Source organism: Stigmatopora argus, chromosome 15, assembly GCF_051989625.1.
Source record: "Stigmatopora argus isolate UIUO_Sarg chromosome 15, RoL_Sarg_1.0, whole genome shotgun sequence".
NCBI classification, from domain to species: domain Eukaryota; kingdom Metazoa; phylum Chordata; class Actinopteri; order Syngnathiformes; family Syngnathidae; genus Stigmatopora; species Stigmatopora argus.
Genome location: NC_135401.1, coordinates 16,570,452 through 16,582,617, shown reverse-complemented (window position 1 = coordinate 16,582,617; position 12,166 = coordinate 16,570,452). Strand labels below are relative to the sequence as shown.

The window sequence follows — 12,166 nt, the reverse complement described above, 5'->3', positions numbered from 1 at the left end:
ACCGCTTGATAAGAGGAATTGCAATCGAGCTTGACATGTATGTGTTCATGGAATTAATATCAGGTGCACGACAGGGTAGAGGTGAGATCTTAAGCTGGGAAGGGGTGAGCAGGAGCATGACGAGCAGGAACATGGCGTCAGGACGGGAATAACTGGAGGCCGAGCGGCTACAGGAACGCTGGAGCGTGGCATCGGAACGGGGGTGACAGGACTAGCCTACACGCGGGCCCTAGAAAGTGGCATTGGGACGGGGATGTCTGGTTGTTTAGCCAGCACGGGGGCCCTGGAACGTAGCTTCAGGCCTGGAGGACTAATCGGCACGCGTGCTCGCGCACGCACCATCGGAAGGGGTGCATGATTACGGGGCTTGAACAGGCGAAGGCGAGCGGGGGAGATGGAAGAGGTGAAGGCGAGCGGGGATCAGTGAGTGAAGTTGGGAAATGGACAGTCAACTTGGGGGCTCGAGCGTAGAGGCACTCCTACTACCACATCTCACGTCACCTCCTCAAAAAAAACTTTGATTACTGTTGGGTTTAAACACCAGACATTTGTATCACCAATCTGAAAAAAGTAGGAACACAAAGAATTGAGGTTATTTTATTTAAAAATGAGAGGGTCTCGGACCGTTCGCGTCTCAGCCCATCGACACACTCTGAAGAAAATCTCCCCTCGCCAAGTCTCTTATTGTGTTTTGGGAGTGTCCAAGTTACAGGAAGTTTCAAGCTGATCAAAGGAGAGAGAGATCTCTCCCAGTTACAAAAGGTTCTTTGATGTATGACCATATGCCCCTTCAAGATAACATCTTTACAGTCACCTTCCTGATATCCTGCAACCCTCACACAATAGTTCAAACAGGCGTCGGCCCCCCTGGGTAGTTCCTCTTTGTTGAATAAGGTGAAACTTTCCAGGGCCCAAGACACTCTCATTCTATTAACTAACATTTCGACAGTCATACCAGAATCAGGATAACTTATATAAAATAATTCCAACATAACCCTCCTGTTTATCCGGATTCTGCTATAAAATACCATCATCCATAACCTCTTCTTTTCAGATTTTCACATTACAGGATCACAAAAATAACAGAAAACGTTACACTCAAAAATCAATGCCATAGTCTTTAGCATCTTGGAACATGTCAGGCAGTCCCATGAACTGCATTTCCTCCTCATCCCCAGATGCGTCGGCGTCGTCGTCATCCCGTGGTTCGCCTCCAGATGTCAATAAGGCATACATTTCTGATTTGACTGGTTGTATAGCATTTGTTATTAATCTTTCACATAACGCACGAATACAGGGAATGCAACAACATCCACAAGTTGTGAGAATGGCAGCAAAAACAGCGATTGACATTAAAACTGATACAATCAACTGTTTGTATTCGCCAAACATGCTACCAAATTCTCCCCACATTGAGGTGTCAATTCCAGAATGTTCTTTCATCTTGCTGTTGAGGGATCGAAGGCCCTCCAGGGCCTTGGTTAAACTCCCGTCAGCTGCTGTGTTGTTAGGGATGAACGTGCAGCATTGGTCGCCAAAGATGGAGCACACGTCACCTTTCTCTGCCAGGAGCATGTCAACACCAATTCTGTTCTGGAATGCCATCAAGGAGGTCACCGACAACTGTTCATGGATGGCTGCAAACCCTTCCTCCGTCCTGTTCTGGAGTCGTGCAATTTGGTCAGCGAGCTTATACTCATCTGGTACGCCGCAGGGAACCCCGATGTTGTTGATGTAGATTGGGTCCCCGTCCAAGAGCGGACCGCTTGGCTCTGCCTTTCCAGTGATGAGGCAGGACGTTTCCTGCACTTGTTTTCCAACTCGAGTCTCTTTGGGCGGGGCGTTCAGATACGCCCAGGCTGTCACTGACAGTCCAGTCACTGTGATGTGGGTGACAACAGCTTTCACTGTGGCTTCTGTATAGAGGTGCAAAGTCTATGGGAGGTCAGGGTTAAGTGAGGGGTGCTCGTGGCTGGTGAGTAGACGTCAGATGAGTTTCTTCACGGACAAGGGTTTTGACACCGTCCGACTTACAGTTCCACTCAGTCACCTGTCTCGAATGACCTTGACCTGAATCGACTTTGACTTTTCAGCGATCTTTGCTGCTGTGGAGGTTGGTGAGTTGGGCCACGAATGGGTCTTCCCATCGTGGAGAGAACCAGGACTTCATTTTTATGACTCGGATCAGGATCCAGTCACCTGGCTACACCACCTCCTGCAAGATAGACAAAAGATCACGGCCGCTTACATGTTCTTTGGATAAGTTTCTCTCCTTCCTTAGTCTCTCGTCATGGGTCATCTTCCCATAAAGGAAATTGGAATGGTCTTCCAATAACTATCTCAAAAGTGTTAATCTCAAGCTAGTTCTACCAGTTGTTTTGCCATGTTTTGCACTATGCTGTCTGAAAAATGAGCTCCATTGTCACTCCAGATGATTCTGGAGATCCCATGTTCTTTACAGATCAATAAAATAACAAATTAAACAGTTCCTACAAAAATTTTAAAATAGGTATTTATACCTGTTCACCATATCTCCCCCCTGTTGAGACATTTTATGGATCAATTTTGGAATATATTTTTGGTAGGCACGGTAGGCCTTTAGCTTTGTACAGTTCGTCTGCTGACTGTTCTTGAGATCGGCTCAGTTTTGTTGTTGTGTATGCTGCTGTGTTCTGTCGTTGTCTTTAACACGTGCTTAACATCCATCATTATGTTTGTGAAAATTTAAATACCTTATCAGTCAAAATTAAACATGCTAGCTGATATTCTATTTTGAACACTGCTTCCTTGTTAAGATCAAAACCCATATTTGTTTTTTCCTCTTTCCTACAATTACACAAATTAACTAATCATACTAAGAATAGGAAAAATACAAAAAGCAAACCAGGCTGCTTTCTCCTCAGGAAAACAGCTTTCCCGTTCTCTGTAACAGTTTAGATTCACATCAATTAATATTCAGAAACAAAATGCACACATTTATAATTCTAAATAGAATTGAACCCAGTAAAATGTAACCACCCCTTGTTTGTCATGGTCAATATTTTTAGCATAATTGTATCCTTTAGAGCAATTAAAGCCCATTACTTTTAAAATGCATACTAATCAAGTCCCAATTCATTTAACAATGTGTATTGCGTTGCATATTAACCTCAGTGTTTTTTTTTTCAAAATATCCCAAACTTGTAGTCTTATTATCAAATGTAACATTCCATTATCTTCGGAGTTTGCCAATCATCTCCTATAAAACTTTCTTAATCAATATTTTTCCATAGTCAGGCATAAAATTAAATTCTAGTTACATTTCTATCCATTGTAGTTTCTCTTTTCTCTCTAATTGTTTATTTTAAAAATATGTAAGAAGATCTAGTCACAATTGTTTACTTTAACTATCTGTAAGAAGGTGTAGTCTCAATTGAAACGCTTTTTTTATATGGAGACAATAAAACCAATATAAAAAGTTCCTCATGGCTTACAGCATTGCTCCCCGAGCAATAATCTTTCCAATCAATATTGGAGTGCTTGCCATTTTATCTGATTACGTCAAAAAGTTTATCTTACCTGTCTCCTCATACGCTTCAACTGAGAGAACCTTCTTACAGTGCACAAAATGGATCCGCTATTTTCATGTCTGCTGGTTTGGTCAGGAACATTTGCACTCTCATCCCGGGTTGCTCATCATGTTTCCTGTTGAGAAATGCAATCTCCCTCTGCCAACCCAAAATGAATGCGTTTCTTTAAAGTTTTTTCTTTTATGCAGACATATGATTAGCCTCATCCTCCAGTTCCAATCGTGTAGCTAATAATGGCGTTTGGTACATTCCACTAAATTGGATTTCCATTTTTATTTTTTTTTCTCTTCGGAACGAAATATGGAAACTTTTGTCAATTCAGTCAATTATTCTGTTAACACAATTTGGATGCCATTATCACAATAAATCAATAGTACTTTGGAATTTGGTATCAAGCACTGTCTTTTCAGTGCTCCTAAATTTTGCATAGCAGATTTGTTTCTCCACTTCAAATTTCACGTTTGGAGTACTGCTGCTTTTACCATTAAAATTTCATTTGACTAAACAATTTTCCATAATTTTCATCAAAAATTTGATTTCAAATTTCTAAATCATTTTCCACCTTGATATCTGATTGATTATATCTTGATGGTCGGCCAATTAAAAACACAAAAAGACAAACAACCAACCATTCATTTACACTCAGTGGTCTGCAATTTTTTCATTACTGGTTAAGAGCCATCCCCAGTCTGGGGCTTCTTGGCAGCTAACCACCTTTTTGCTGTGCTATCAGCCTAATCATTCTCAAAAGAAATAGGTTAATGTTGTTTGGTTGACATCAACTGTTTGATGCTAATGCAATTAATATTCTAATAGTCATTAATATGAACCACGCTAAAGCATATTCCATCTGCTGATGGGCAAAACAATGAAATACCCTCTGTGCACTGATGGTATTCCATGATGTTTATTCCATCTCAGTGAAATCATGCCTATCCTAAATTAATTATTTTATCTAAACCAGACAGGTATTATTTACTTAATAATTTGGATGAATGCCATTTCTTCATTGTTTTCATGTTTGATATCATTAATAATTTGGATGATTCTTAATACTTAAGTCTAAATCGCAAATCACTCTCATATTTTTAAAACCAATAGTTAAAGCTCTGCCTGAATTCCTATCCGCTCTAAGAAGGCAGTTTTATTTAAAATAAGAGCCATTTTCTGTGCTCACTATTACCTCAATTACAATTTAGGGAAAATAACCTTTCACTAGGCATTTCCTAATATACATTTTAGTGTTTAATAAAAGACCCATAATTTTTCACTAATATATCATAACACTATCAACTATCTCTGTCTCTCTTGTGGTAGTCTTTCCTGCCTTTTGTTTTTGGTGTGAAGGGAGCAGTAAGCTGTATGGGCGCCCCCCCTCTCCTTTGTTTGCAAAGAGTGTGCTTAGCTTGAGGGGTGTCCGCATCTGTGAAGGGGGGGGCTTCACCACCTTTTTGATCTATCTATCCCCTTACTTTTGTTAACCATTTGTTTTGCTACCTCCTGTTCTAGTCGTGCGCTATCATGTCGTCGCTGTGCGCGGGGAGGGTTGCCCCCGCATTCCCTGGCTATGTGGCCCTCTTTGCCGCACGACCAGCAGGCCCCCTTTCCCACCCCTCGTCGTCGTGCTCCCCGCTTGCGTGTGGAGCCTCGCACGAGGAGGGCTGAACAGGGACCACTGTTTTTTAACAGGCCTAATATAGTTATCTCTTCTTCTCTTTTTTGTTTAGCTACTTTCTCAACCTCTTCTATTTGCCCTGCTATCCGCATCCACACTTTGGTTTGATCATAACCTTGTTTTTGCATTTTACTTCGTTTTTTGTTACACGATTTTTCGATTTTTTGTTGTAGTTCACGGATATCTTTTATTTTTAGTCTACCGGTGAACCCATATTTTTTTACCCAATAACGCAAGGATTCCACCGCGTCGGGATCCTCTCTATGGACTATCTTCCAGTCTTTAGACGCGAGTTCCGAGAGGAATTCCTCTTTTTTACTTTTTTTACTCTGTACTTTACCCATTTTTGAATAAAATTTAGTCCCAGTGGGTCTTTGCACCTATAGTGCACTAACACTGGGTTTAGACAACAGGATGTCGATAAATTCCTTTAGTGGTAAACTCACTTCAACCTTTTCAGGCGGAGTTTCATGTCTACACACATCCACTAGAGGTCGACATTTGTTTCCTGTTGTTTGATATGAGATACAAATCACCAAATGGTAAAATGTATTTCCATACACACTTTTTTGCACGTTCACTCCTTTTAATTCGCTTCTTTATTTCTCTTTAACCAGGACTCTATCCTTTTTTTCACTTTTCATTCAATACACCCAGAACTCCACTATCCGTCACAGATTTTTTTATTCAATACATCCTGGACTTCGCTTTCCTTTACAGAATTTAATAAGTCTTTTTCCAACTAAGGGAGTCTGCCCGCCTGCGAAAGTTTGTTGTTTGAATTTGACCTCTGTACGCCTGTGGAAGTTTGTTGTTTGAATTTTTTACCTGATAGGGCCTAGGATTCTCAGGGTTTTCATTTCTCTTTAACGAGGACTCCGCTATCCTTTACAGAGTTTAATTAGTCTTTTTCAACTAAGGGGGTCTGTCACGCCACGGATTTAGTTTTACAGAGTTTAATTAGTCTTTTTCAACTAAGGGGGTCTGTCACGCCACGGATTTCGTCATTCATTCCTTTTTTCTCATTCATTCCTTTTTTAAATAAAATTTACTCACGATTCTCTGCGTCCTCGGTATCCCTTCAACCTTTGGACCCCAGCCCATAAGGAAGAAACAGTCCTGGAAAAGGATCTTTATGCTGTGGCCACAGACTTTTCTGGATCTTGCTCACCCGCTGGGATCCTTAGGTATCTTGGAATCCGGCTCGAAGGACCAATTAAATGTTGGGTTTAAACACCAGACATTTGTATCACCAATCTGAAAAAAGTAGGAACACAAAGAATTGAGGTTATTTTATTTAAAAATGAGAGGGTCTCGGACCGTTCGCGTCTCAGCCCGTCGACACACTCTGAAGAAAATCTCCCCTCACCAAGTCTCTTATTGTGTTTTGGGAGTGTCCAAGTTACAGGAAGTTTCAAGCTGATCAAAGGAGAAAGAGATCTCTCCCAGTTACAAAAGGTTCTTTGATGTATGACCATATGCCCCTTCAAGATAACATCTTTACAGTCACCTTCCTGATATCCTGCAACCCTCACACAATAGTTCAAACAGGCGTCGGCCCCCCTGGGTAGTTCCTCTTTGTTGAATAAGGTGAAACTTTCCAGGGCCCAAGACACTCTCATTCTATTAACTAACATTTCGACAGTCATACCAGAATCAGGATAACTTATATAAAATAATTCCAACAATAACTTAGGTAGGATCTTTAGAAAATAACAAAGACTTGGTGTCAAATAACAAAATCAAAGTGGGAAAGCGCGGAACGAGGCACTTGGAACGGGCATACGAGGACAGATGCCAGGTTAAAGCAGATAATCCGACGATGACAAAACAATCAGTGGGGTTTAAATAGACTGACATGGGTTGACGAGACCATTACGAACACCTGGAAAACACACAATGAGCAAGCAGGTGATACACCAGGAGCGGAGAAACGACAGGTGAACACAATGGGAAGTCACACGGACAGGATACTAGGGGAACAAAGCATAAGAAAACCAAGCAAATCTAACAGCCGCCCTCTTAATAATCCTCCCCTCCGGAAGTCTGCATCTATTTTGACCTGGTATCCCCAATATGGAGGAACAAGAAGTTAAGGATAAACTAAAGAGAGGAGAACTAAAAAGACAAACATGCACTGGTGAGCTGTGGGAAAAGCTTCAAATTGATTGTTGAATATGCGACAGAAACTTGCGTTGGCTTCACTGAATGTAGTCAATGTGGCGCTTTGCTTTCATTCGGGAGCAAAAAGACACTCCATTTGCACCTCGACGCTGAGCAGGCATTTAAACAGTTGTACTGGAAAAAGTTATGATCGTCAAACATCTATATTATCATATAAAAGATAGTCTTGTTTAACTTAGATTACATTACTAAAGACAGCGTTTGTCAAGTCTCTCGCCTGTCCTTTCTTCTCTTGTCCTTTTCTGTCCCTCTTCTCCGCTACCGTCTGTCTGTACTGAATAATGTCACATATTAGTTTTGAAAATCATAACATCCAGATAAGCATTTGTTACTTTGTAATTAGGTGGGGAATTACAACGAATAAAAAGATGTTTTTTTCCATTTTAATAACCTGTTTTTGTTGTTTTTCATAGGGTGGGGACGGATTAATTTATATTTCGTTCATTTCTATGGGAAAAATTGATTTGAGATACGAGTAAATTGAAACACGAGCTCGATCATTAAGCATTAAGCTCGTATCACAAGATATTACTGTACTGAAAAGGTTTTTGAAAAAATGGACAAGCCTGCCTCATCGTCATTATTCTCTGTAGGCTGAAAAACGTTTAATGCCATTTAAAGACTCGGGATTATTTTGTTCCTAAAACAGTGCCTTGTCCTTATTTGTATAGACATCCAATTTCATATTGAGATCTGATGTTTCTAATGTCGTTGGCCTTAACAGTTCTGGGCTTGAGGGTTCAATCCCAGGTGGGTCCTCACTGTGTGGAGTTTACATGTTCTTCTTGGGCTTGCGTGGGTTTTCTCCGCGTACTTTTATTTCTTTAAATATCCCACAAAACATGCTTGGTCGACTGGTTGAACACTATAAATTGGCCCTAGGTATAAGTGTGAACGTGAATGCTTCTTTGTCTCCTTCTTCCCTCTGATTGGCTGGCCACCAATTCAGGGTGTTGTCCCCCGCCTGGCGCACATATTAGGCTGGGATAGGCTCCGGCATCCACCGCTACCTACGCGGTTCGGAACATTAATGAATGTATAATACAATGTCTACTGTGTTTCTTTAAAGTGCTCTTTTAATTTGTAAATAGAAGCGGTTCGGAAAATGAATGAATGTATAATATAATCTCTACTGTATTTCTTTAAAGTGTTCTTTTAATTTTTTGAACAGCATATATAGTATATTTTTACTACAGTGGTACGTTTACTTACGAAAATAATTGCTTCCAGAACTTGTTTCGTAACCTGGATTTTTCGTAAGTAGAGCAGTATTTCATATGTAATTTTTTCAATTCGTTCCCGGTCCTTAAAAAAAACTACCATTTATAGCTCTTAAAAATGATCCAAGTGTCTCAATTTTTTATGAAAGATGTGAGAGCCACGCAAAAATGAAAGAACAATTTCTATTTGTGACGGTGGATAAGTAAAAAGAGGAAGCTAATGATACTCAACAGACAAAGCACACCAACATGAACACATTTAAACAATATCAAATTATGAATTCTGAACAATATTATATTCTATTGACTTCAGCCTTGGTATCATGGGTTCACTTGGCACGCTGTGACTATGGATGTCAGTGAGAAAGCGTTAGATGGTCTCATCTCCAGTGTCACACCTTGAACAGTATAAGTGGCACAGAAAATAAATGAGTATAATTGTTACTTTCTCATCCATACAAATATTCTAATTATGTCTGTTATATTCCTAAAAGATCATGGACATTGATTTGTTGCACGTCAATATTTGTATGGAGGGTGGCTATCTCAAGGAGTTGTTCTGCATCCAGTGGTTATGTGAGTTTGGCCTAATGGAGAACATAGATCTCGTGGTGGAAGAGTATCGCCAAAACAGAGGACTTCTGGTATGTATCAGCCAGAGCAATATCATGCATTTAGCAGTCTACAGTAGGTATATCAAATTAGCAGTGCATGCATAACCAGTGGTATCTTAAAGTTTCACATTGTTTACATCAAAAAGTAAATTATATGTTCACTACTACAGTAAGACCTGACATACGAGTGCCCCAACATATGAGCAATTTGAGATACGGGTAAAATTCCGAGCAAATATTTGCCTTGAGAACGAGACACATTTTGAGATACGAGCATATGAGACTGCCAGGAGGCCGAGACACGAAAGGCTGCTTATGATTTTTTTCTCGACACATCTATGTCGTGCAAAGATATCTACGAGCACTGGGCAGAGTGTTGCATTTTTTCCGTCTTTTATTTTGCGTTAGTCAGTGTAGGATTAAGGGAAAAACAATGGGTCCAAAGCAAGCTGGTGCAATGAAGGATAGTGCGAAGAAAAGGCATATAATGACAATCGATATTAAGCCCAAAATAATCAAAAAACATGAGAGTAGTGTACACGTGACTGAGCTGGCTCGCCAATATGTATAGAGAAGCAGGAAGTTCACTTCGAAAGCAACGGTGGAATGCATCAATCTCTTTGACTTGGTTATTGCACAAGAAGGATTAAATTTAGTGTAAGGTAAAATGAAAACATTTTTCTAAGTCCATTTAAATTATGTTATGAGTGCATCCATCAAGTCTCTCTCTCTTTCTCTCTCTCCCCCTTGCCCACTCCGCATTGTATTGAATAATTTCTCATTTTAGTATTAAACATCATAACCACTAGTTATTTGTTACTCTGTTAGAAGATGGTGAATTACAACCAATAAAACTATGTATTTCCATTGTAATATACAGTTTTTGGGTGTGTTTTTTTCAGAGGGTAAGGACGAATTAATTTGTATTTAGTTCATTTCTATGGGAAACGTTGATTTGAGATACTAGTAAATCGACATATGAGCTCGGTCAAGGAACGCATTAAGCTCGTATCGCAAGGTATGACTCTACTAGTTTACTCCATCTCATCTCATTTTCTGAACCACTTTATCCTTATTAGGGTTTCAGTAGGTGCTGGAGCCAATCCCAGTTGTCTCCGGGCCAGAGGCGGGGACACCCTGAATCGGTGGCCAGGGCAGGGCACAAGGAGACGGAACACCATTCACACTCACACCCATACCTAGGGCCAATTTAGAGTGTCCAATCAGCCTACCATGCATGTTTTTGGAATGTAGGAGGTAACCGGAGTATCCGGAGGAAACCCACGCAGGCCCGGGGAGAACATGCAAACTCCACACAGATGGACATAACCTGGATTTGAACCTTGGACCCCAGAGCTGTGAGCACGACGCGCTAACCACTCGCGACACCGGGCCGCCCTAGTTTATTCCACTACCGTCATTATAAAATGTTATAATGATATGGGCTTTGCTCCAGCATCCCCCGCAACCCTATTGAGGATAAAGCGGGTCAGAAAATGAGATGAGATTAGATGATATGGGCAGTGATTTAGAGGGGAAATGTCAATTCACATTTTATAACAGTTAGGGTTTTAAATACTAAATGTACATGACATGTTTTCTTTATTTCCTTGAGAATTTTCAGTCAGATAATTTGTATGCACGTAATTTTCTTATGGCAAAGGAGAATCCTTTTTAGCAGTATTTTCATTTCTCTGGCCCATCCTTGAGGCTTTTAATGTTTTTTAAAAAACATTTATTAGTGTGTTCCTGTGTGAGCCGAATTGGGGCTTGAAAATAGCTATCATTAAAACTCTATTTCAAATCTTTGAGACAATAGACAGAACGTAGGCTGTTCCCTCCCAGAATACATTTGCTGTTTGACACAGAGGCCACAATGACATCTAATTGTTCTGCTCTCTGTAACAAAAACAAAATAGGAACATGACATTTATTATGAATTGACGCAAATAAATTATAGTTATTTATTTAATAATTTGAATTAGTATCCTCACTAGGCAGGCCAGTGGTGTGAGTGGTTCAAAAAATGAGATGAGACTTTTTGTCATAGTTATTGTTAGCTGGGATAGGCTCCAGCACCCACAGCAACAGGATAGGCGGTTTGGAAAAAGACTAAATATTACTGACTCAAATAATATATAATATATAACCCAAGGGCCACAGTGGTGTTTCACTGCCTGCTATTGATGAAAATATGAACCACATATTTTAATCATCACAACATTGATCCCTAACTAGAACTTTAAGATACCATTGTGGTTTTTTTTCTTCTGTTTTTCATGTATTCGTTATTGTAAGAATTAAGAAATTATCTTGAATCCATCTATTCTGTGCTTTTTCTAGCCCATTCGTATGTGTGTTCTGGGGCCTCCTGCAGTAGGGAAAAGCAGAGTTTGTAAGCAAATATGTGACCACTACAAGCTGCATCACATTAGGCTGAATGAGACAATCTCTGAGACAATCATTAATCTGGTTAGAGCTACTGAAACATTTTGTTTCCCATTATTTTGTCTAAAATATACAACATATTTTTGGGAGGAAATGTTAGTTGTTTTTGTTTTTTTAATCGTTTACTTTTTTGACTTAAATGATGCAAATGACTCAGATTTTGTTTCCATAACCAGGAATATATAGTGAGCAACACTCTTTCAGATCTGGAGACTGAGGACTCATCATCAGCGGTAGAAGCCCAGGACCTGCTGAATATTTTCAAGGACTATATGGAGCAGAATGGAGGTACACACTTCTTGTGTTTAAGTTTTGACTCTATTAATTCATGACTATTACCAGACCATGTGCTCCTGCTCCTGATCACTGGCCATGCCAGTGTTAACTGTTAACCGTGCCGTTGTATAGGTACATACATATAAAGAGTCTCTCACAAAAGTGAGTACACACCTCTCA

The 12,166-nt window shown here is 40.0% G+C and overlaps 1 protein-coding gene across 4 annotated transcripts in view; it reads left to right on the top strand.

Moving 5' to 3' along the window:
• ak7b (adenylate kinase 7b) overlaps window positions 1-12,166 on the top strand; it is a 162,407-nt gene that overhangs the window by 44,923 nt on the left and 105,318 nt on the right. For all 4 annotated transcript variants that reach the window (XM_077620220.1, XM_077620219.1, XM_077620221.1 and 1 more), the window contains exons 10-12: window positions 9,143-9,292; window positions 11,606-11,734; window positions 11,887-11,998. In XM_077620220.1, coding sequence (XP_077476346.1) covers window positions 9,143-9,292; window positions 11,606-11,734; window positions 11,887-11,998 — 391 coding nt within the window. The remainder of the gene's footprint in view (window positions 1-9,142; window positions 9,293-11,605; window positions 11,735-11,886; window positions 11,999-12,166) is intronic.